The sequence below is a fragment of the Podarcis melisellensis genome, assembly GCF_964234715.1.
Source record: "Podarcis melisellensis genome assembly, chromosome: 10".
Taxonomy (NCBI): Eukaryota; Metazoa; Chordata; class Lepidosauria; order Squamata; family Lacertidae; genus Podarcis; species Podarcis melisellensis.
Window position 1 is genome coordinate 69023522 of NC_138542.1, and position 26170 is coordinate 69049691.

The 26170-nt window shown below is 47.6% G+C and overlaps 1 protein-coding gene across 1 annotated transcript in view; it reads right to left on the minus strand.

The window, feature by feature from the left end:
- The window catches only part of PLXNA4 (plexin A4), a 567107-nt gene that overhangs the window by 513905 nt on the left and 27032 nt on the right, over positions 1–26170 (minus strand). The window contains exon 2 of the mRNA XM_081926700.1: positions 2285–3565. Coding sequence (XP_081782826.1) covers positions 2285–3466 — 1182 coding nt within the window. The 5' untranslated portion in view covers positions 3467–3565. The remainder of the gene's footprint in view (positions 1–2284; positions 3566–26170) is intronic.

Genomic DNA, 26170 nt, shown 5'->3' on the forward strand with positions numbered 1-26170 from the left:
AGCCCTGAGAACAGGGACAAAGTGCTTGTTCTAAAAGCAGTAGCAGCTGCATTCCCTATTGCTTTGCCCTGAGGAATAGCCCAGTCGGTAAAGCATGAGATTTTTCATCTCAGGGTCATGGGGGTGAGCTGCACATTGAGTGAAAGATTCCTACATTGCATGGGGTTGTACTACTAGATGATTCTCGTGCTGCCTTCCAACTTACAATTCTATGATTCTATGATTCTCAGTGTTTTCCCTCTGCCTCTTCAGGCCCAAGCTGCCAGGATAAGGACAGGAAGCATTGCCCTCGCTCTGACTTGACTTCAACGTTATCCTATCTAGGAAATCAGATGTCACGAAGCCAACTCAGAGGGAGGGTAGCCATGTTTTAAAAGGGTGCTAAGCAGTGGCAGGGAGCAGCAGGTTGCAGAAAACAAGGCAGTCGTGGACAGGAGGCAAAGACTGAGTGAAAAAAGTCATCAAAAGGATGGTTTTCATGTTTTGTTTTACCCACCTCAAGCTCTGTAGCCTTGCCTCCCTTCTCTGCCTGAGACATGGCAGCCTTCTCATCCTTATCCTCTGGTGCAGCTGTTCTCAACCTGTGGGTCCCCAGATGTTGTTGGACTACAACTCCCATCATCCCTGAGCTCTGAACTTGCTAGCTAGGGGTGATGGGAGTTGTACTTCAACAACATCTGGGGACCCACAGGTTGAGAACGGCTGCTCTAGTGCTTAGAGTGCTGCACTAGGACCTAGGAAACCAGGGTTCAAATCCCTGCTCAGCCATGCAGCTCACTGAGTTACACTGGGCCTGACACTCACCCTCAGCCTAAGCTGCCTCACAGGGTTGTTGTGAGGATTTAAATGGTGGACAGAGATCCATGTATGTCACCTGGAGCTCCTTGGAGAAATAGGGAGCATATAAATGAAATAAAGAAATAAAATAAAGCTGGCAACCACCATTAAGATATCCCAGAATGCCCTGCTTGGAAGAGCATAGGGGATGGGGGGTAGAGAATGGCATCCCTGAACTGCCATTCCCATCTCCACTACCACAAAGGGAAAAAAATGGCCTTCAGAATAGGGCAATCTGAGAAAAAGAAAAAATGGGTGGTACCATATTTACCGCTCTATAGGATGCATTTTCCCCCCTCCTAAAAAGAAAGGGGAAATGTGTGTGCGTCTTATGGAGCGAATGCAGGCTTCACGGGCTATCCCAGAAGCCAGAACAGTGAGAGGGAGTGCTGCGCAGCGCTCCCTCTAGCTGTTCTAGCTTCTGGCGTAGTCGCGTGAAGCCTCCGCATGGCAGCGGGGAGCCTTAATCCCGCTTCGCGCAGCTATCCCTGGCTTTTGTGGGAGGTGGGGGAAGGGGCAGAGTGCACGGCTCTGTCCCTTCCCCCACCTCCCAAAAAAGCCCCTAAGAGCTGCGCTCCCTTTAAAGAGCGCACACGGCTCTTGAGGGAGGTCGGGGAAAAGCCAGGAGGCTTGCTTTCACTGAAGCCCGTAGAGCAAGCGGGATCAGTGCACACCGATCCCGCTTGCTCTCCTGGCTTCAGGGATAGCCCCGCGAAGCCTCCTGAGCGAAGAGGGAGGAGCACTTCCTCTTCTCTCAGGAAGCTTCTTATTTCTTGTTTTCCTCCCCTAAAAACTAGGTGCGTCTTATGGTTGGATGCGTCTTATAGAGCGAAAAAATATGGTATATTGCCCCAATTCCTTTTATTTGTTGGTGTTGGTGCTGACCTTTAAAGCCCTAAACGGCCTCGGTCCAGTATACCTGAAGGAGCGTCTCCACCCCCATCATTCTGCCCGGACGCTGAGGTCCAGCGCCGAGGGCCTTCTGGCGGTTCCCTCATTGCGAGAAGCAAAGCTACAGGGAACCAGGCAGAGGGCCTTCTCGGTAGTGGCGCCCGCCCTGTGGAATGCCCTCCCACCAGATGGCAAAGCGATAAACAACTACCTGACATTCAGAAGACATCTTAAGGCAGCCCTGTTCAGGGAAGTTTTTAACTTGTGATATTTTACTGTATTTTTGGTTTCTATGGAAGCTGCCCAGAGTGGCTGGGGAGGCCCAGCCAGATGGGCGGGGTATAAATAATAAATTATTATTATTATTATTATTATTATTATTATTGAAAATGGGGCTGCCGAATGGAGGAAGTTGGTGGTTTGACACAGTTCATAAGAATTCCCCTCCCAAACTGCACCCACAGACTTGCATTATGTGTGCCCCCACCTTACTTCCATCACCACCATTCCTGGCTCAAAGGACAACCGAGGGTTTCTAGTTAGCATCCTGACTTACTGCACTGCTGCAGCGGATATCCTTCACTTTAAGCCAGGCCAAATCCAAAGTGCCTTCGCCCCTATAGCAGGACTGCAGCCTGTCTTTGATGCGGTCGTTAATTCTTTTCAGAGCAAAGATGCACAGAGCCGACTCATCCAAGGACTTCATCTTCCTCTTCTGCCCCTTGGAGAAGACGGTGAAGAGGACGTCGTCCTCTGGCCTGATGCCCAGTGACCTGGCCAAGATGGCTCCCGCCTTAGACAGGTAGGCCGCCTGCAGCAATCGGTATTCCACCCCATTCTTCTCGCAGCCAATGGGCACTTCGACGTACGAGTTGAAGGCCGTGTCCTCTTTGCACAGGCGGACCAGCTTGGAGGTGTAGACTTGCTCCTTAGTGGTGGAACCCGGAGGAGAAATCATCTCAGGTTGGAGGGTGAGAAAGTAGACGAAATTACCACTGCTGAAGCCATAAATGTAGTATATGTCGAAGTCAGGGATGATGGTGAACGTATCCGATGGGATCTTGATCATGGAGGCCACAAACTCGTCATGGAAAACATAAGCAAACATCCCTTCTGCCTCAGAGTTCTTGGGGAGCTTTCTGCTAGAAATTGTGGGGAAGTACTCTGGCTTGCCATCCACTGCGGTAGCAATGAAGAGCTTGTCGTCCATGTTGTTGTAAGATACTATCACCCCAAAAACCGAGCCGCTCTCGTTCACCCCAGAGAGGTAGTGTTCCTTGTTGTGGAAGGGCTCTCCGAGCTTAAACAGGTCGTCCAACCTCAAGAGTTTGCAGATGCCCTGGTACAGGCTTCCGCAAGCAATCAGCCTGTTCTCCTTGTAGTCTATGAGGAGCATCTTATTGATGTTGTTTGTGGACTTCAAGGGTTCGTTGCAAGGCTGAACCAGTTTGGGAGGGTAGCACTTTGGGTTGTCGCTATCCGGGCCCGTCTGGTGAAACGTCAGCATCTGCAGATCGCTGGAGAGTTTGTAGATCCAATTGACGGCCCCCAGGTAGATGTTGCCTCTCCTCTCGTCCACCACCAAGTGGTTGAAAAGCACGTCCGCCGTTTCCACGGTGAAGGTGAGGAAAGGTCTCTTTGGGTTGGAAGGCTGTTGCCTCGCGGTGGAAGGCAGCATCACGGCACAGGGAAGGAGGTGCAAGACGAGGCAAGTCCACCTCCACGTGTCTCCCGACATGGTTACAAAAAACAAAGAGTTTTGTATTCCTAGAGCGGCAGGAAGTGACGTTAGAGGTGTGAGCGTTTTCAGAGTGCAGACCCTCCGGTGGAGATTATCCTAAGGGGAAAAGGGGTGGGGGAGAGAGAGGGCGAGAAAGAAACATTATTGAGAAGCATGTCCTCAACCTCCCTACTTCAAAAACCATGCCATCATCAGAGAAAGCTTCTTTAATTGCTAATCCTCGCCTTTTCATCTCTGCAGCAAGGCTGGCACAAAGGGAGTCCCCTCAAACGATGAGATGCCAAGGCAGAATAAGCAAGCAGCCAGGCTCATTGTCAAAACAGCAGAGAATATACTAGGAGGGTGGGAAAAGCAGGCGGAGGTACAGATTAAACAAAGCGCCTTTCAGGGCAGCAGCCTAGTACCATGAAGAGTACTAATGGTACTATTTAGGTGTTAAAGGTAAAGGTACCCCTGACAATTAGTCTAGTCGCAAACGACTCTAGGGTTGCGGTGCTCCTCTTGCTCATTTCGCAGACAGTATTTCTGAGTCATGTGGCCAGCATGACTAAGTCGCTTCTGGCGAACCAGAGCAGTGCACGGAAACACTGTTTACCTTCCTGCCAGAGTGGTACCTATTTATCTACTTGCACTGAGTGCTTTCGAACTGCTAGGTTGGCAGGAGCAGGGACCGAGCAACGGGAGCTCACCCCGTCATGGGGTCTCGAACCGCCGACCATTTGATCGGCAAGCCCAAGCAGCACAGTGATTTAATCCACAGCGTTAAGCAGGTGCAAATCCTCCAGCCATAAGCCATAGTTGTCCCATCTCCTGGTGCCACCCCACCTAGATGTGGTCCTCAGAGCTCCGCCACCACCATCACCTGTGCCAATCAGCTCCAGAAACTCCTCTCACCTGATCTCCACCTGCCTTGAGCCATGCTTCTCTAGCTGCACTTTTACATGGAAGTGCACAGAATGACTCTAAAAGTGTTAGTAAGAAAGATGTCCCAGTTATACTTGGGTAAATCTGGGAAGAGGGTCACCATATCAAATCACACACATACATGTGCAGAAAATTCTGCCAGAGCTAACCACTGGCTGTGTCCTGTACGCCTGTATTTATTTATTTGATTAATTTTCATTTCATTTGGTAATAAAAACAACAACAACCCACAAAGCAAAAAGGGTAAAACAAAGTAAGAATTAAAAGTGGTTAAATAGCTGTTTAAAGTGTTTGAACAACAATTAAAATCAGCAATAAGATAAACATGGGTTGAAAGATGCTACATATCTGTCTAGGCATGTCAAAGCAAAAAAGAGTACAGTGGTACCTCGGGTTACGGACGCTTCAGGTTACAGACTCCACTAATCCAGAAATAGTACCTTGGGTTAAGGACTTTGCTTCAGGATGAGAACAGAAATCGTGCTCCGGCAGCACGGCAGCAGCTGGAGGCCCCATTAGCTAAAGTGGTGCTTCAGGTTAAGAACAGTTTCAGGTTAAGAATGGAGCTCCAGAATGAATTAAGTACTTAACCCGAGGTACCACTGTACAGCAAAGGGACATGCCTGATGTCAACAGCCAGGGAGTTCCAAAGTTTAGGTGCTGCCACACAATAAGATTGATTTGCTATAAATGTGGGATGAGTGTGTACGTCACTGAGAGTGCACTCCTCCCCCCCAAAAAAAGTGTGCAGACAATCACGGTTCCCTATTTATTGCACCCATATTATACAAACACTTGTGGCATCCATACTTTCTCAAGCCTTCCAATGCAAATGTGTGATCAGCTGTCAGGAAGCAGCCATGCCTTCACAAACATAACTTGGAAGTATTCCTTTCCTTCCTTTTTACTCATCGCTGCACCCACACAATTCTAATAATAGTAAAGATCCCCATTCAAGTGAATGCGGAGTCTTGAGTGACAGGGCTTTCACAGGCAGGGAGAAGCGACGCAAAGGCACCACGGGGTACCTGAGATATAGCGCGCCTTCAGAGCAATTGGATCACATTCACCATATGCCCAGCGCCATCCGTGGAGCAACAGGTGGCTCAGGATCCGGCTCCCCAAAGCAAGTCATCAGGTATTTGCTGAACGAGGAGAACCTGCCAAGCTCTCTTGCTGAGTCTCCAGCACAGCACCTCCCAAAATGCAGAGACAAAGAATTGTAGCGCCTCCAAAATGCTCGTGGCTCATATCCGAGTACAGGGAAATTACAGCGCCTCCGTCAAAAAAACAAAACAAAACAGCTAATGTGATAGCAATACCCAGCCTATCATCGCACGCCGCTCCGAAGAGACTGATTAAAAACAAACACCAAGGAAACAAAAGATAAAGAGCGAGGCAGAATGAGGCCGGAGGCTTCCGGATTCTGCCGCTTTGTTTATTTCCAGACAAAACTCAAGCCAGCCTTCTACAGCAGCTTTGAAACGACAGCAAAGAGGATGCTTGTAGGAAGACAGGAAAACAGAGATGGCATTAGGTGTGTGTGGAACCACAAAGAGAAATGTCACCTTTAGTATCGAGGGCCGGCCAGACCATTAGCCTCGCTGAGGCAGCCGCCTCAGGCAGCAAATTGGGGAGAGCTGGAAAGGAAAGAGAAGGGCGTTCTCGTGTGTTTTTGCCTTTCCTTCTGCTGCAAATGCCACACCGCAGAGGTCTCACCGCCACCAGCCTGGGCAGGGTTCAAGGCCTGCCAGCTTCTAAGACTGCCTCCAGTCGCCTCAGGTTGTGGCTATCATAAAACTACACTCTGCCCCATAATCCTTTGTGATTACAATAGCCATCAAAATGTCACCTAAGCAGATGTTGGAAGCGAATCTGGGTGTCTCTTCTTGGACAGAAGATCCCAGGTAGTTTTATGTTGTGAGCCACCCTGAGATCTACGGGTATAGGTAAGGTAAAGGTAAAGGGACCCCTGACCATTAGGTCCAGTCGTGAGCGACTCTGGGGTTGCAGCTCTCATTTCGCTTTATTAGCCGAGTGAGACGGCGTACAGCTTCCGGATCATGTGGCCAGCATGACTAAGCTGCTTCTGGTGAACCAGAGCAGCACACAGAAATGCCGTTTACCTTCCCGCTGGAGCGGTACCTATTTATCTACTTGCACTTTGATGTGCTTTCGAACTGCTAGGTTGGCAGGAGCAGGTACCGAGCAACGGGAGCTCACTCTGTCGTGGGGATTCGAACTGCTGACCTTCTGATTGGCAAGTCCTAGGCTCTGTGGTTTAACCCACAGTGCCACCCGCGTCCCCACGGGTATAGGGCAGTATACAAATTTAATAAACAACATAAATAAATAAATAAAAATCCCCTGAATCTTATACTGTAAACCGCCTTCTGATCCTCGGATGAAGGGTGGTATATAAATTTAATAAATGAATGGATGAAATAAACCTTCATGGCAGGCTGGGAGAGAACCCTGCCTGAAACCTTGGAGAGATGCTGCCGGCCAGTGTAGACAATATGAAGCTAGATGGATGCAAAGTCTGACAGGCAGCTCCCTGTGTTCCTATGAGTGAGGCCAAAGAGAGTTTCAGTATGAAAACTTTCCAGTGGTGTTCTGCCGACCACTAAGGTTATCGCCAGTTGCCACCTAAAGCAAAATCTGTTGTGGTTTTTGAAAGGTCCGTCCCCAGGCAAAACTGCTAACACCTGGTATGGTTTTGAACGTCCCTACCTGCAAAAAGAGGGACTTCTCTATGGGACACTTAGGGACACGGGTGGCGCTGTGGGTTAAACCAGAGAGCCCAGGACTTGCCGATCAGAAGGTCGGCGGTTCGAATCCCCACAACGGGGTGAGCTCCCGTTGCTCGGTCCCTGCTCCTGCCCACCTAGCAGTTTGAAAGCACACCAGTGCAAGTAGATAAATAGGTACCACTCCGTTGGGAAGGTAAACGGCATTTCCATGCGCTGCTCTGGTTCGTCAGAAGTGGCTTAGTCATGCTGGCCATATGACCCGGAAGCTGAATGCCAGCTCCCTCGGCCAATAAAGCGAGATGAGCACCACAACCCCAGAGTCGTCCACAACTGGACCTAATGGTCAGGGGTCCCTTTACCTATTTACCTGCAAAAACCCAGGCAGAGGGCACTGGGATGGATCTGCTGTGAGATTTCAAAGACCTGTGTGGTGTGCTTCTCAAAACGCCGGGGAGCGTACTGTCTCGGGGTGCCCTTGAGCAAACATCGCAAGCGAGGCCACAGCACCTGGGATGCGTCGTTTGCTGAATTCTCATGCTGCAAAGCACATCCCGTCTCCCAAGCCACTTGGAGCTCTTTAAAGCAAAGGGCTGAGGCGCTCGGAGGAAGCAGCCAACTGTGAGCTTTTTATTGGTCACGTTTGAACTGGCTGGGTAACTGCACAACGCTGATTAAATACCCCGAAGTCATGCGCCGCACTGTAGCAGACACAGCAAGAAATCTAGCCTGGCACTCTTCCCATGCTCCCTTGGTGGTGGTTGTGTGTTGTTGTTTTTCACCCTCTCAGGAATAATTCTCAGGGCTTTGGCTCTCGCTGTGGTAAATCTGCGCCTAGGCTGTCCCATTTGAGGCTGCAATAGAGGCCTCACAAGACTGAGGCAGATCCCCATAAGCAGAATAATTTCTGCAATGAAATAATAATAATAAGTTCCGGCAAGTTCCGGATGAAAAAAAGCCCTGTGTGGAGGGAATTCGTTTGTATGGAGGAATGTTTCAGTCAAAACATCTTTCGGCCTCAGGTGGTGTGGCCCAAATGACACGTTTGCTACCTCAGCGAGAATTGTTGGGGTTTCCGGACAAATTTCAAAAATAAACCACTTATTCAAGCAGTGCTTAGTTTAACTATGGAAGAGAAGGAAGCCTCCATGCTAGATGGCTTTAAAAGATGATGAGGCAGATTCCTGAAGGAGAGGGCCATCAATGGCTACTAGCCAAAATGGCTTTGCTGTGCCTCTACGGGGAGAAGCAGCTAGTCTTCTGAATATTTATATTGTTCTCAAGTTGTTAACCAAGCCTCTCAGATGTGTGGCAGTTGCTGAGTCGCGAAGGGAGCACTCTGTGCATGATTTTTTATTTTTTTTACCTCACGAGGGCCAAAACTGAGACCAAACACAGGTTTGCCATCTGAGAAAGAAGTATGCCTCACTGGTACACAGCCCCAAATAGGCAGGCACTATCTTCACCTCCTAGCTCTTCCTGCTCAGAATCTATAATATAAATTATAGTGCTGTATAATCCTCTGTGAGGAGGCTGTTCCACACTTGGGGCCACCACAGAGGAGGCCGTCTTCCCAGGCTGTCACCCCCGAGCCTCTGAGGGTGCAGGAACTGCCAAGAGGGCTTCCTCTGCCTATCTCAGCACCCAGAAAGGTCTGTAGGGAGGGAGGCAGTCTTTCAGATATTTGGGACTGAGTCGATTAGGGCTTTAAAACATGGCCCAAGAAGGTGGGGGACACAATCAGAGCAAATCAGGTTTCACCTGGCATGGAAGTCTCACAAAGATCACCTCAGAAGGCAGTGGATTCTCCTTCGTTTGAGGTTTTTAGACCGATGTTGGTGGGTGGTTTTTCCGCCGTGATTCATGCATTGCAAGGGGTTAGACTAGATGACCTTTGGTGTGCCTCGCAACTCTACAGTTCTGCAATGCTACAGTCCAGTTTCACAGCTCTCCTCTCTTTTTTTGTGTGGAAAACCGCAGAAACGGGAGTTAACGGGAGAGCCAAGTTGCGCCACCCACATGTCCTATTAACAAGCTGTGGCCTTCAGCTTTTCTCACGTCTCCCCTTTCCCGAGCTCTGCAAGGGGACAGCTGGCAAGATGGACCTTGCAGTTAATGAACCGCTGCCAGCGCTAATCCGGCACTGCCTCCCTCCGCTTACCTTTGCTCTGCTCCAGGGATGCCGGAGCGAGAGGGGGCCCTGCGTGGGATGCTGACTAAGGCAAGCTTGCGGCAACAGATTCGCTGTGCAGCAATTCAGCACCAAGCTCAGCTACACAATCCTCCTTAATCTCAGCTGAACATTTCCTTTCCCCCTCCGGCTTCTTTTAATAAACCCTGATTACCATGGGCAGATCTTTTTCTTTGGCAACTTGCACGGAGAGAGCGAAAATTCAGACAAGGGACATTGTCAACAGCTCCCCCACCTCAGCAAAGATCACCTTCCAACTGCAGCTCTAAGTCCCTTCTCCCTCCCTTTAAGTCACAGCCAGGTGGAAATTGAAGGCAGGCCTCCCTCCGCGAGGATCCTGCCCGGAGAGAGTCTTTTCTACCGAGCTTAGAGTAATAAACAGATCTCAGCCGCACAAACACACGCCGAAATAATAATAATAAAAAAGCAAGCTGCAGCATGTCCAAACAGAGAGATTAAATTTCTACACCTCCGCGGGAAATCTCCAGGGGCTGTTTAACTCCAGACCAAACACCTGACCGATTCCGGCAACTGGCTCATCCGGTCCAGGAGATAATCTTCTGCGCTGGGCCATGCTGTGCGCATCAGACACGGCACACACAGAACATGAACAACATGGGACAATTGTCTCTCTCTGTGTGTGTTCCCGCACTTGGTGCCTGTCAGGAAGGATATGCCCATTGGAAATCGGGAACAGCTCTCTTAAAGCACAAAGCATAAGAGCAGTTTTCCCGTTTGCCATGGCGCTAGGCTGCAATGAGTTGCAAGGTTGGGAAGCATCAATGTTACATTTGCATCCCACCTGTCCTCCAAGGAGCAGCACAAGGTGGCACATACGCGTCTCACCCTCCTCCTCATTTTATCCCCACAACATCCCTGTGAGGTAGGTTCGGCTGAGAAACTGTGACTGGACCAAGCTTCATGGCCAAGGAGGGATTTGAACCCTAAATTAATGATAAACCACTGAGTGGTGCATATAATATGCAAGAACAGTAAGCATAAATTTTGAAGCTCAGAAAACTCAAACCCTGATTCAGATCTGTTTCTTAGGAAGGGTAGGATGAGTTGGAATGTGGGCATTGTGTGGGATGTGAAACACAGAACAGCCAGGTACAAGATCCCCGGAGTGGATATAAAAAGGGGATGTCTGGACCAGCCAGTCGGAACTTCATGTTTCCTCCTGAGCTGGGACAGACTTCCTCTACATGTGACCAGAGGTGGGCGTGGCCTCACCTGTGCAGGTAACAAAAGCATGGGACTCGCCGACCTCTCTCTCTGACCAAATTCATTGAAGAAGCAACATCTGCTTAGCCTAAGATGCTCTCTTGGCTTCCAGTCAAGAGAGGACAAAGGGACTATCTCTTTATGGGATAGATTCCAGGTATATTACTTTTATAACTTAAGTCTGCCTTCTGGGATCCATCTGTGAACAAAATGAGTGCGTGAGTAAACTCTTTCTATACTTTTATAGAAAACTGTGTCATGTCTATTTCTTTTATGAGGGACTAAAGGGGAAACTGGGACGAGGGTGGCAATGTGGTCTAAACCACAGAGCCTAGGGCTTGCCGATCAGAAAGTCAGCGGTTCGAATCCCTGCGACGGGGTGAGCTCCCGTTGCTCGGTCCCTGCTCCTGCAAACCTAGCAGTTCGAAAGTACATCAAAGTGCAAGTAGATAAATAGGTACCGCTCCAGCGGAAAGGTAAACGGCATTTCTGTGCACTGCTCTGGTTCACCAGAGGCGGCTTGGTCATGCTGGCCACATGACCCAGAAGCTGTACGCCGGCTCCCTTCATATCAGTAGAGCAATATGAGCGCCACAACCCTGGAGTCATTCGCAAATGGACCTGGTAGTCAGGGGTCCCTTTACCTTTAAAGGGGAAACTACCAGGTAACTTATTTTAGAGGCTTTAGCGAGCCTGAGCAAATGAATCCACTGTGCCTGTTTAAAAAGGGGAATGCTACTCTGCTAAATTGTAGAACTTATTAACACAAGTTGGAAAGGATGCATTCAAACAATATATCCTCTCCTGCATCCCTGAACATTCCCACACATTGGCCCAGTTAATCTCTATGGGATCTACTGGGCCGAGATTCAAGAGTGGGCAAAATCTTCTCTGGGCAACTTACCTTCTTTCAGTCTAACTCTAGCCCTCACCAATGCATTGTGAGAAATTAAGGCACAGGTTAAAGAAACAATATAGAGTTGCCACTGCACATTGGCTTTGAAACACACCACCGGTGCCTACAAAAGCATGGCTCCAAGCAGTTTCCCCCTTGCCCCACTCAATTCCTAGGTAAGACCCACTCTTTAGTGACACATTGGAGCAAACGTCAGTCTGGAGAAAACCAAAATTGCCACTTGCTACGACCGAGCGCTAAAGAAGAATGCAGTAGGAGAAGAGGAAGTGTGGAGAAGCCCCAAGTCACCATGGATTGACTTCCCCACATCAACAAGGGCCCGGAAATTGAAAAGTGGAATCAGCCATTGCATTTCCAGAGGAGGTCACGAGACACACAGAGTCACCACTCAGCTGGACTTGGGTGCCTCCATCCCTCCCCCCACTCGCCCGCTGGAAACCTCCTTTCTGATTTCCAACAGTTTTTTTTTTATTTAAAAAAAATGAAAATGAAAAAAAAAATGCTATTATCCTCTACAGAGGTCCAGGAGTCAAAAAGAGAAATGACGTGAGCAGACTCTAATGGAATGCTTTGCACTTATGTTGACAGAGGTCTCCCGCCGTGAGAAAATTCCAGGCTGGGCTGTGGCAAGGGTGATTGACTATAAGTGGTCTGTGGATAGCTGTAATAAGGTTGTTTGGGTGGTTCTGGTAAGTAAGGCTCAGCTACTCCCTTCCTCCCCACTTCAGACTAGCAGGGGAAGCTGCCCACTGCCCTATCTCCTCGGATAAAATGCCCCTAACCTGTGGTTAGCCCCCAGATTATGGACAGGGGCAACAAGATGAGAATTCCCCCTGCTGTCTCTCCTCTAATGGGTAATAGACTAACACTCTAAGGCAGAGCTTTCCAAACGGTGTGTCGTGACACATTAGTGTGTAGATGTCGCGTGAACCTTCCCTGCACTCCTCCCGGGGCTGGAAAGGGGTTAGTTTACTGAATAAGACTGAATTGCTGTGTCGCGAAATGGTGCATGTCTAAAAAGCATGTCACAAACATGAAAAGTTTGGAAAGCTCTGCTCTAAGGGCTATTTTCCTTCCTAGCCCCTTGTAACTTGCTTTTGCTCCAGCTGTTTTCATGTAGACCTTTACATACAAGAAAGCCTTTTTTCTCTGTTGGGGATCTTCAAACTGTGCCATCGGATAAGCTTTGCAAGGCCTGAGGTGACCGAAGCAGAGTTCCTTGCAAGAACCAAACACATCTGCAGCTTATCAATAAAATTAGATAACGGGGAAGTTTGCAAATGGATTCCAACATTTGTGAACAGACGCACACCCTAGTCTTCCAATGTGATGGGTCCAAGTGTGAAAACTGCCTTGTGTCTTTGAAGAGCAATTTGTTCTTCAAAGCCGTTCTCACATAACATTATCGGCATGTAATGCGATGTAAACTAATGTAAATTGTGCAATGATCTGCTAGAGCTTGTTATCTGTTATCTTCACTGGGCAAAACCTCTGCTCTTTAAAGTTAGCCCTCTTGTGTTTTACAACCTCCTTGACTCTGCTGTTGAAATGCAAGAACTTTTTTTCCAAAATCTGTAGAACCTCTTCAACGAAAGGGCTACTATCTCTTAAAATACAGGATATTTAGGAAGCTGCTTTATTTAGGAAGCTGACTTTAGGAAGTCAGAGAATTGTTGTTTGTTGTTGTTTAGTCATTTAGTTGTGTCCGACTCTTCGTGACCCCCTGGACCAGAGCACGCCAGGCACTCCTGTCTTCTACTGCCTCCTGCAGTTTGGTCAAACTCATGCTGGTAGCTTTGAGAACACTGTCCAACCATCTCATCCTCTGTCGTCCCCTTCTCCTTGTGCCCTCCATCTTTCCCAACATCAGGGTCTTTTCCAGGGAGTCTTCTCTTCTCATGAAGCGGCCAAAGTATTGGAGCCTCAGCTTCAGGATCTGTCCTTCCAGTGGGCACTCAGAGCTGATTTCCTTCAGAATGGAGAGGTTTGATCTTCTTGCAGTCCATGGGACTCTCAAGAGTCTCCTCCAGCACCAGAATTCAAAAACATCCATTCTTTGGCAATCAGCCTTCATTATGGTCCAGCTCTAACTTCCATACATCACTCCTGGGAAAATCATAGCTTTAACTATACAGACCTTTGTTGGCAAGGTGATGTCTCTGCTTTTTAGTACTGGCTTAGTACTGGCTACACTGACTGAAAGCAGCTCCCCAGGGTCGCGGATGAGGGATGCTTGCAGTTCTACCTGGACGAACATCCCATGGATTGAACCTGGGCTCTGTTGCATACAAAGCAGTTGCTCCACCAATGAGCTACAGACTTTACTTTGCCAGAATTGCTTCCTCCAGCACCAGATTTAAGCTATGCAGAACATTAACACATCATGGAGAAATGCTCTCGCTTGACTTTCTCCTTGATGTAATGCTTTGCATGGATTTTCCTTTTTTTAATGTGAGAGAGCATCTTAAAATGCAATCATTCATCTGCAAACTGAAATAATACACTCTCCGAAGCATTCTACCGCATTATTATTTTTTGACAGATCTTCCTCTAACTGTTGCTTTCAGTGTTTGGAAATTAAAATGTTTTTGGCATTCCCAGTGTTATTCAATACATTTGAGGGATGAAATTCCAAAAAAAAGAAGAAGATGTGAATCTGTTTATGTATGCCACAACGGCCACAAGGATACTTCTGGCTCAGAAATGGAAAATTCAGGAGCTTCCAACATTGGAAGAATGGCGGACTAAGATGGTGGAATACGTAGAATTAGCAAAGTTGATGGGGAAGATCCGGAATCAGCATGACGAACTGTTTCGAGAGGACTGGAGCAAATTTATATCATATATGAAAGAACATTGTAAACATCTGAAAACATTTGTAGCTTGGAATTGAAATGTTTTGTAATGGGAATATAAGGAACTGATTTACATTTAATGAGGGGAAATATAAAAATAAGAGAGAAGGTAAAAAAAAGTGGCTATGGAAATGCTAAGTAAATATGTACAGAAGTCAGAGAGAGGGATGGGAGGAGGTCCATGCTCGGACAGAGCGATGTTTGAGTTTATTGAATTATGTATGGAAACTGTGATTGTGATAAAATTGAAAATGCAATAAAAAAAAATTTAAGCAATACATTTGAGGGGGGGCTGTTACAATCAAGCAGTGTATAAATTTTATGAAATAAATTAATTACATGAATGCACGGGGCCAGGGCGAAGTGAAACGGGATGTCTTTGAAATATTGGGCAATGTGGAGGAAAGGGAAAATGCACCTTTTAAGGCAGTTCCACCTCTTAATCTCAGGGTTGTGGGTTTGAGCCTTATTTTGGACAAGTGATTCCTGCATTGCATGGGGTTGGGATGATGATGATGATGATGATGATGATGATGATGATGATGATAATAATAATAATAATAATAATAATAATAATAATAATAATAATAATATTTATATCCTGCTCTCCCCAGCCGAAGCCAGCCTCAGAGTGGCTAACAACAGTAAAAATAAAAAAATTCCTTCCAGTAGCACCTTAAAGACCAACTAAGTTAGTTCTTGGTATGAGCTTTCGTGTGCATGCACACTTCTTCAGATACACTGAAACAGAAGTTTCCAGACCCTTCTATATAGTGAGAAGGTGGGGAGGGGTATTACTCAGAAGGGTGGTGGGAATGGGTGATTGGCAGATAGCTTTGATGAGCCTGTTGACGACTCTTAACGACTGCAATAGGTCTTACAGGAAAAAGCAAGGGGTGAGAAGGTGAAAAATGGCTTTGTCATGTATAATGAGATAAGAATCCAATGTCTTTGTTCAATGTCTTTGTTCAATCCAATGTCTACTGTAACTGGAACAGTAAAAATAGCTCAGTTTACATAAAATCACAGTCAATTAATTGAGATACATTCTAAAATCAATTCAGAATCAAATTAATGGCAACCATTGGGCTAGGATTACAGAAGGAGGTGGTCAGACTGTGCCTTGGCCAAAGGCCTGGTGGAACAGCTCTGTCTTGCAGGCCCTGCGGAAAGATGTCAAGTCCCGCAGGGCCCTAGTCTCTTGTGACAGAGCGTTCCACGAAAAAGCCCTGGCTCTGGTCGAGGCCAGCCTAACCTCCCTGTGGCCCGGGACCTCCAAGGTGTTTTTATTTGAAGACCGTAAGGTCCTCCGTGGGACATACCAGGAGAGGCGGTCCTGTAGGTACGAGGGTGCTTGGCCATATAGGCTATATAATCCCTTCAATCACTACCATTCTATGATTCTTTGCTCCCTTGGATTTAAGAATACACTTGCCGCTACAACTTCAATGTCTTTCTTTCTATCTTCTCCCTCCCCCTCAAAGCAAGTAAGGTGTAGATGGAGTCTGCCCCTTGCGCAGCAGAGGAGCCCAAAATCAGGCACATGTAAAAGGATGTTTTCATCACAAAAATGGTGGCAGTGAAGGCCAGGGAGCTATGTTCTTATAAATACAAGTGAGTGGATAGGTGCTGGAGGAGGAGGAGGAGACAGAGGGTGAAGAAAGAGCTGTGAGTGGAGGGGGCCCTTCTTCCCATCCTTTGAACCCCCAGGAAACTCAACACACCTGCTGCTCTTTCTGTCTGTTTGTCCACAGACAGCTTTCCGGGTCATGTGGTCAGCATGACTAAACCACTTATGGTGCAAAGGGGCACCATGGCAGAAGCCAGAGAGCACGGAAACGCTGTTTACCTTCCCACCGTAGTGGTACCTATTTATCTACTTGCACTGGCGTGCTTTCGAACTGCTTTGTTAGCAGGAGCTGGGACAGAGCAATGGGCGCTCACTCCATTGCGGGGATTTGAACCGCCGACCTTCCGATAGGCAAGCTCAAGAGGCTCAGTGGTTTAGACCACAGCACCACCCACGTCAACTGAATGGGACACAGCTGTGGGGAGCCTAAGGAAGGGCAATCTACCTTGGGCTTGCCCATAAAAACCAAGTCTAGAATGAGAGACTAGGGTGATATCTACTGTTTCCAGGAACTCTTCTCACTGGACTTTTTTGGGTGAGCTGAGGGTTTGATGGACCCTGTGTGAGAACCCAGAGGCTGAGAAGGAGGGTGTGTCAGAAGGAATACACACACACACAGAGAGAGAGAGAGAGAGAGAGAGAGAGAGAGAGAGAGAGAGAGAGAGCTTTGCATGAATGTAACATTTTATATATGTGACTTGTGTGTTACTTCAGTTTTCTGTACGCTGCTTAGATATATATTTAATGTCAAGCGGTATAGAAATTAAATAATCCAATCCCATCATTCATCCACACAAGTGGAAATTTAAATGAGACTTTAAAAGCTGCTACTGCAATGGCTTCAGCTTGCAAGGGCAGTAAAACACATCTGGAGAGGCTGCAGATAAAAAAAATCGTTTTATCCCTTAGACTTTCACCATCACCCTTGTTGCCCACACAAGTCCTGAGGCTTCAATAGGAGCTTCCAGGTACAAGGAGGGGGCTTCCCAGGGATCGGGGCCCTTTGTTTGCACATACAGATGTTGGAGCGCCATCAACACTCATTCTACAGCAGCAGCAGCAAAGTAATTGCTCAGCCTCATTAGCAAATATTTATCGCTGCTGCAGAAGAAGCGCTATTGTTTGGAGGTGCAATTAAAAGGCTCTGGAATGCAAGGCATGCCCTGTATCCGCACCTGTTGAACCATGGCCTGCATCTGCACCTGTTGAACTAGGAAGTAGGGTTGCCAACCAAGCAACCAGAATTTCACAGGAAGGATGGTAAGAACCATTGTCTTGACCAAGGGCCAAAACTGAATTGCGCAGAGCTAAGGAAGGGACACGGATGGCGCTGTGGGTTAAACCACAGGGCCTAGGACTTGCCGATCAGAAGGTCAGTGGTTCGAATCCCCGCGATGGGGTGAGCTCCCATTGCTTGGTCCCTGCTCCTGCCAACCTAGCAGTTCGAAAGCACGTCAAAGTGCAAAGTAGATAAATACCATATTTTTTGCTCTATAAGACTCACTTTTTCCCTCCTAAAAGTAAGGAGAAATGTGTGTGCGTCTTATGGGGCGAATGCATTCTGCGCAGCTATCCCAGAAGCCAGAACAGCAAGAGGGATTGCTGCTTTCACTGCACAGCGATCCCTCTTGCTGTTCTGGCTTCTGAGATTCAGATTATTTTTTTTCTTGTTTTCCTCCTCCCAAAACTAGGTGCGTCTTGTGATCTGGTGCGTCTTATAGAGCGAGAAATACGGTAGGTACTGCTCCAGCAGGAAGGTAAACAGCGTTTCTGTGTGCTGCTCTGGTTCTCCAGAAGCGGCTTAGGTATGCTGGCCACATGAGCCGGAAGCTGTACGCCTGCTCCCTCGGCCAATAAAGCGAGATAAGCGCTGCAACCCCAGAGTCGTCCTCGACTGGACCTAATGGTCAGGGGTCCCTTTACCTTTAAGGAAAGGAAAAGGGGGGGAGTATGCATCTGGTGCCCCTGCATGGGCTGTCATGCAGCGAGAAAGGTTGCTAATGTTTAGCTGTGCCTTTAAAGAGCTATTTGATCCGCGGCAATTAACAGGTGACAACAGGAAATGCTTCAGCTGCTAATTATAGCCCATCAAATGGTTGTTTAAGGCACAAGAGTAGGCTAGGCCTACTCCACCCCCACCCCCCCTCTGAACAGCTGGCAATGGTAATCACATAACTGCACACCAAGGTGTCACAGGGAGCTGGTGGATGCATTTGGTATGCAATTCAGAAATCTGTGCAGTCCAGGATTGTGGGTGCAAATGCATTCAGCACCCTGTCACCATGTGGCATTCCACCCTCTCAGTATAGGGGTCAGTCATGGTGGTGGCCAACAGAGGCAGATTTAGGGCAGCACAGCCAGTTCCCCCACACTGCCCACTGAGGGGACACCACCACTGAGGGGGCCATTGTGTAGGCAAAGAAGCAATCGGCAGTACCTCCATGCACCCCCAATTTTCCAGGGACAGTCCTGGATTTACAGAAGCCATTCCGGTTTCTGGTTTGATCCCAGAATGTCCCTATTTTCATAGGAAAGTATGGAGTTATCCGACCCCCCGAGCAAAGGAGATAAGTAACTATACAACCTTTAGACGATACCTGAAGGCTGCCATGAATAAAAAAAATTCAAAATTCAGCAATCTGCATCCCGCTTACAGAAATACCTAGGTATATATGTATTTTGTTTTTCTAGCTTGATCAAAATTCTTTATTAATTCATAACAGGTAGATAGTTAAGAGCTTAGGCAGCTTCAGCAACAGGTGCCTGGCGCCCCCCGCCCCCAGAATTCAGCACCCGGGTGCCCCGCACAACTTGCACCCCCGGGTAAAGACGGCCCTGGAGGCAATGTAGCCATCAAATTCTGCACCAGTCACAGTTCCTGAACAATCTTCAAAGGCAGCCCCATATATATCACATGCTGCTTCTCTATCCTAGAAGTTAGGCTACTCTTGTTCAGATATGGCCATAGCTCTGCCACCGGCTGAACGCATGAAAGAATTGAACCCTATAGGAAACTGTACGTAATAATAGAAACACAACTGTGCTGCAACAGTTCCTCTTTGTAAACAAGACAGGAAAATTTAGAACTCCAAAATCCAGGGGGAAATGTGGTTGAGGTTCCCAGGAACCATGAATCCTATCAGCCACCGAAACTTAGCACGATCCATACTCTCCCAGCCTCATTTTTTTGTACAGGATGAGGGATTCGCAACATTTTTATTTGCAATGCATCTCCTTGCATCGAGAAAAAGCCCACCTGAGCCTCCGGCTAAAAACCAGTGGCTTTGCTTGCTTACTGCCACACAACAGGCCCAGTCTCTCCCTGAATACAAATGGGGCATTAACTTATTTTTATCTGCCCATCTCTGGCAGGATCAACTATTTGAGCTGTGTTTTCCTCAGGCAGGGAAAAAGGAGGAGGTAGTCCCAATATGCAATGGGGGAGAAAATGTATTTATTCCAAAAAGAATCAGATAAAACCAACCTGGTGTGTTTTGATCACGAGTCCTTCTTCTGGGGGAAATCTCTGCTACCCATGTTCTCTGATAAAATATGTATTACATTGCTGGAATTAAATTATACAATCCCTGCCAAATTATGTACACAAACCACTGACATATTTATAGAGCATGTGGGAGACCACCCCTCTTTTTTCTGTCTGATTGGTGTAAGGCAATTGCATCTGAAGGCCATTGTGTGTGGCCACAGACACCAACCAAGTGACAAACACAGGGAGTCACATCAGTCGGATAAGCAGAAAGAAACATTTCACTTTTTGTGAGGAGAAACTGACCCTAGATTGTCCAGCTGTTGAAGCACCCTGTACTTTAAAGGCCTTTTGTCTAATAAGGCCTTGAAAAAATTCCATTCAGGGAGTCACGTTGAGCACACTGAAGGTGACAATTGCATATCCCACAAGTGTCCAGGAAAACCCGGGACATCCCGCGTTTTTATCGCAAGAGAACAGCAGCCATTTTAGTTGCTGTGGTCTCACGTTATTTCAAAGCAAATAATGTGATTTTTTTGGTGTGATTTCCCCACAAAAAAACCCTTAGTTGGGTAGGCCTTAGTTGGGAGCACCGCCATTCTAAAGAGAAGCTTTATTTTGTCTCTCACTCTGTTTATTAAAGAAACTAACTGGTAAGACTTTCCTTTCATCTGATCTGCTTATTACTGCCACGGAGGAGGAAGCCAGTTCCACGAAACCTGACAAGATGGTGTCCAGGAAGGTGGCACCCTGGAATTGGGCTTCAAGGTGTTGAAGGGTAAGCAATTCCAGGCTGTGAAAACAGATTCAAAGCCAGAATCACTGAAAATCCATAGACTAACCATCCTCATTTCTCCAGCTTCATTAACTACGAACCCCGAAATCTGGGATCCCCTCATCTCCCCTTTCATGAGAAGCACAGCAGGGAGTTTGCAAAAACACAGCTCCCTCCCTCCACCCCATACACACCTTTTCTATCCCTTGGGGAACGACTAACTCAATGAGTCATGACAAGTGGCCATGTGGGTGCAGCAGCTTCCTTGAAAGAGTTGCCCTGGGCTGCATGCTTTATGCAGCCACACCTGTTCTCCTCCTTAATGCCCCACACTCCCTTTGCGATGCAGAGTCGCTGCTTGGTCATGAAGTCCCAAAGCTGTTGTGCCACCAGCAAAGGGGGAGGCGTAACATTTTGGGAAAGTGACTGAGGGCTGCAGAGCTCTTGTTTACGTAAACCCCACAAATGGGTTGGTTTAGCTCAGTGGGGAGGGCAAGTAACTCAGGGGTGCCAACTTGAATAAAATTGATCCCAAGACGGGGAACATACATCCCATTTTAATGGTTGTTATTGTTTAGTCGTTTAGTCATGTCTGACTCTTCGTGACCCCCTGGACTAAAGCACGCCAGGCACTCCTGTCTTCCACTGCCTCCCCCAGTTTGGTCAAACTCATGTTGGTAGCTTCGAGAACACTGTCCCACCATCTCGTCCTCTGTCGTCCCCTTCTCCTTGTGCCCTCCATCTTTCCCAACATCAGGGTTTTTTCCAGGGAGTCTTCTCTTCTCATGAGGTGGCCAAAGTATTGGAGCCTCAGCTTAAGGATCTGTCCTTCCAGTGAGCACTCTGGGCTGATTTCCTTCAGAATGGATAGGTTTGATCAGTCCATGGGTCTGGAGTCTTCTCCAGCACCAGAATTCAAAAGCATCCATTCTTCAGCGATTGGCCTTCTTTATGGTCCAGCTCTCACTTCCATACATCACTACTGGGAAAACCATAGCTTTAACTATACAGTTCTGAAATATTCAGCACCTTGGTGGACTAGAGGAACATTTGGCCCAGCCAACTACACAGTTCACAGGGGGAAATTGTATAATTTCCTCTTTGGACTTAGGGGTTCTACTGCATTGTCTGTCCACTAAACAAATTATTTATGTGGGCAAATGCTGTATTGCTTTGAGTAATAACAATTTCAATGATATTTTTATTTTGTTCCACTCAAGCCCTGCAGGGCACACACAGGCATAGATAGTATTGCTCTCTCCACAATTATGAATAAAGGGCAATATATCATAATAAGAGCACAATCTTCAGGCCATGGCATATCTCTGAACCTCTCTGCTAAAACAGTTCAAGGCAGCAGAGTTAACTTGGCTTTCGTGAAAGCCTGCCTGCCTCTCTGTTCCTGCAAATCCTTAAAATAACAAGGTACAATACTACCAAAGGAATATAAGGGAACATTTTATGCAGTTTTGCTACTTCAGAAACTGATGCAGTTGCACTATCCATCTGAAGGGATGCAGCAGGCAATGCTTGCTTTGTTCATCATGCTCCACCAGCAATTCCCCACCACCACCAAATATTGTTCAGACAAACCTAATTTCATCACTAGGGATGATACAAAGCCTTTCCAAGAACGATTGCTCATTTCCTCGAAGGCTTCCTGAAGAGGACAGCTAGGCTCACTGAACATAATTTTTAGCCAAAAGCCTAACCTCGTGTTCTCTGCTGCTGTTTGTACCATCGTTGGTGCAAGTTCAGCTCTTCACAGAACAGAAGGAGCCATTGTGCAGAGCGCCAATGATGCTCTTATGAATTTGTGTCAGACTACCTCCAAAGGAGGGATGCGGGTGGTGCTGTGGGTTAAACCACAGAGCCTAGAACTTGCCGATCAGAAGATCGGCAGTTTGAATCCCTGCGACAGAGTGAGCTCCCATTCCTCGGTCCCTGTTCCTGCCCACCTAGCAGTTCGAAAGCACATCAAAGTGCAAGTAGATAAATAGGTACCACTCTGGAGGGAAGGTAAATGGCATTTCTGTGTGCTGCTCTGGTTCGCCAGAAGCGACTTAGTCATGCTGGACACATGACCCAGAAGCTGTACGCCGGCTTTGTTGGCCAATAAGTCAAGATGAGCGCCGCAACCCCAGAGTCGGTCACGACTGGACCTAATGGTCAGGGGTCCCTTTACCTTTACCTCCAAAGGAAATGGTCCCATTGGGTCTGGGAGGGAGGAGAGCCCAGACAGCAGGTAAAGCCCAAACTAATGATGACCAGCAGCACCAAGGTGACCTCCCTGGGGTGCCACCCTGGGCCATGTGTCTGGAGGTCCTGGGCTGCCCAGACAACAAGACCCCTGTCTTGGTGTTGCTGGTGGGGTCCAAAGGAAAGCAGAGCAAGATGTTTGGCACCAGCTTGGCTGCAGGAGTTGCAGGAAGAAGGCATACAAAGTATCATCCAACCATCACAGGAACTCCATATTTGAGTTGGGTTCACTCCTGAAGCTCTTCTTCTCCTGAAGATATCCCACAAGGCAGCAGAGGTTTAGGACCAGAGTTTTCCTTCTCCTAAATAGGCTACCTTTCCAGGTTAACAAGCCCCATCTGCCCCTTGCTTCTTCTGCAGCATGCGCAGAAACTGCCTTCTTGACCATTGGACCCACTCTTGGTCTTGTCTGCTCAATCTGCCAGAGCCTGTCTTCACACGCAGGGGAAGTCCCTAACTCTCGGAGGGTTTGAGACCCACTGGCTACCCTTCTCCTGGTTTAGCTGGCCAGTTGACGCCATATCCCAGGGTGTGGCCGCTGTCACCTGCTGAGAACTTCTAGGAGCCACAGGTGAGAGCTGAGTTGGCCAAAGGTGGACAAACTACCCCAGAAGTAGCATGACATTTCCCCACCAGAGTGTCAGGATGCTGTCAGGGGATCCCAGCTAGTTGCCCAGGAAAGTATAAAGAAAAGGAAAAGTTTCTTACAGTCCTTTTTTATTTCAGACTTTACAGAGAGATGTTATAGAACCCAGCCTCTTGGATAATAGTGTTGTCCCAAGTAAATCTCCACACACACACACACACACACACCGTCTCTCCCACTTCCTCATTCGTGCTGCTATACACCCTTTGCCTTTGAGCTCTTTGCTCTCCTACTTTTAAGGTTCTCCGGCTTCTGGGAGATGGAGGGTCTGGAATGCTTTCTAATGGCAACGTGGCTCTCCCATGATTTCTGAACTTTTCCCCTCATCTGCCTCTGAGCTTTGACCTCCCGCAGACCCCTGTTGTAAATCTATACTGCCTTCCTCTTCCTCCTCCCTGGAAGGGTCAGGATAGGGAGGCAGTCTCCACCACTCCTCCTCCTCTGTCCGGCCCCTGACAAAGAGGTACTACTGCTCCCCTAACACCCCATAAAACCCCAGTTGAGGACTATGCTTCCTATTATACAGCTGCAATGCTGGAGCTATTAGACATTCACTCCCTAGTTGTGTAGAAACCTAAGATACCCAACACCGTTTCTGCCGCTTTAGTAAACTGCATGTTGTGACCAGCTTCTTGTTTAAGAAAACACACACACCAAAAGAAAGAAAGAAATGGGCAGGGGGAGAATATACTCACTCAATTTCCACCCCATCAGACCTCCAAAGATATTTGTGAGGTGTTTTCCGGAAAATGACTACCTTGCTCTTTGGGTAGCTATTCTGCAAACATTCAGTTTTACAGTAGTTACCAGAAAAGACTGCAGAAGGCAGTGTCGCCCCTACCTAGAATAAGGCAGGTCCTTCAAGAAAACACCAAACCAGACCTAGGGTGGATGTTGTTGTTTAATCCATTGCAAAGCAAACCTCATGAACTTGAATGATGTGATAATAGCTAAAGCTGCAGTTTGCAAGATTCTATTCTGAGAAGCTTTTCTTTTTCAGCTTGGCAACATCTGCCCAGGAACCTGAGTGACCTGGCAGATGATTCTGGGGGAGTGTTTGTGTTGGCTGGGCGATGTGGACCTCCCTATGGCCTTCAGTCGAGAGTGTGATCTAAAACACAAACAAGAGGGGTTTGCAGATGTAGCCTCAGAGCCCTCCCTCCTCGCTCCTCACTCCTTCTCGGAAATTATGCTTGAAACAAGAATTCTATAGTAGACAGTAGAAAAGGCAGAGGTGTGTTCTTAGTTGTGGGGTTTGTGTGGTGCCTGCAACAGTTTCTGCAAGCTTGCCCATAACCCCAAAATGAGGGCAACCCCTGCCAACACTGCCAAGGGCAGTGCACCACAAGGGAAGATCTGTGGTAAGCAAGAAATCTGGAATCTTGTCCCCCATTGGTGATCTTCTCCCTGAGGAACCCCTAATAAGATTCCGAGTAACCTTTGGGTGTGATGGGACACATTTGAAACAATTGTCAACCTGTGGGTGCCCAGATGTTGTTGGACTACAACTCCCATCATCCTTGAGCTCTGGCCTTGCTAGCCAGGGGTGATGGGAGTTGTAGTTCAACAATATCTGGGCACCCACAGGTTGAGAAAGGCTGGCTTAGATGAACATGGTGGCTTAGATGAACATGATGAAAGAACTGGCAATGTATAGCCAAAAGTTTACGCAGAAGAAATGCCAACCTATGGCCAATAAAAAGGAAAGGAAAGGCAGGGCAATTTCAGCTAGAATTGCAATGAACCGGAAGCTTTACAAGACCAAACCTGTGTGAAGGCTGTTTTAACCAAGCACCTCCCCGCAAGATAAGAACAACCCTACTCTCAAAACAGCTGCAGGAGAAAGATTTAGATGGAAAACAATCTCACCCCAAGGCAATGGCGTATATTCCTTACAAAGGCTTCGTGGTAATGACGACCGATTTAGTATCAAAACAAGGATGCTCAGTGCACAGGTGTTGAAATGCTTAATAATCTAGGCAGGACACAAACTGGGACTGTATAATGGGAGGGAGAAGCAATCTGTGAGCGACCACAGATGGCTGAAGAGAAGTCCAGTTTCTGTTGCATGGCATTTGACCGAAGAAGAAACATGCAACACAAGAGATGGTGAACTTAGATACACCTGGGCAATTATCTCTCTTCCACATTGTCCAGTATGCCCCATTAATAGGGTTGCTATATTTCAAAAGGGACGCAGGTGGCGCTGTGGGTTAAATCACAGAGCCTAGGGCTTGCCGATCAGAAGGTCGGCGGTTCGAATCCCTGTGACGGGGTGAGCTCCCGTTGCTCGGTCCCTGCTCCTGCCAACCTAGCAGGTTGAAAGCATGTCAAAGTGCAAGTAGATAAATAGGTACCACTCCAGCGGGAAGGTAAACAGCGTTTCTGTGCGCTGCTCTGGTTCACCAGAAGCAGCTTAGTCATGCTGGCCACATGACCCAGAAGCTGTACGCCGGCTCCCTCGGCCAATAAAGCGAGATGAGCACTGCAACCCCAGAGTCAGCCATGACTGGACCTAATGGTCAGGGGGTCCCTTTACCTTTTATATTTCAAAAAGTAAAAACCAGGACACCCTGGTTGAGCTTTTTTTTTAGACAAACCCAACAGGCGATTTTTTGGGGTTGATTTGTCAAAGATCAATTCCACCTTTGAAATCCCAGAAATGTCTGAAAAGATCTGGACAAACAATGGGAAGCAAAGAAACTTGACCAGCCCCCTCCATCTCAGGAGCAGAGGTCGGATTAGAGTGCCAACTTCCAATTAACACCTAAATTATGTGGCATCTAAGCTATTAGCGAATGCGTAGGGAGTTGAAAGCTCTCCAAATAAAAGGGCCTCCACAGGTGGGCAGCCTTTGTGATTATTTAACTTCCCCAAACCAAGAAAGATCCTGTTTCAGAACATCACCCACCTGAACTGTCAGTGAGCTGTATGTGTGTGTGCGTGCGCATGTAAATCATGCATCCAGCAACTGCGCACTGTTGAGAAAATGGAAAACAGCTTGAAAGTTGCTTTCCGCCCTAATGGGGAAAAGGCTTACCTAA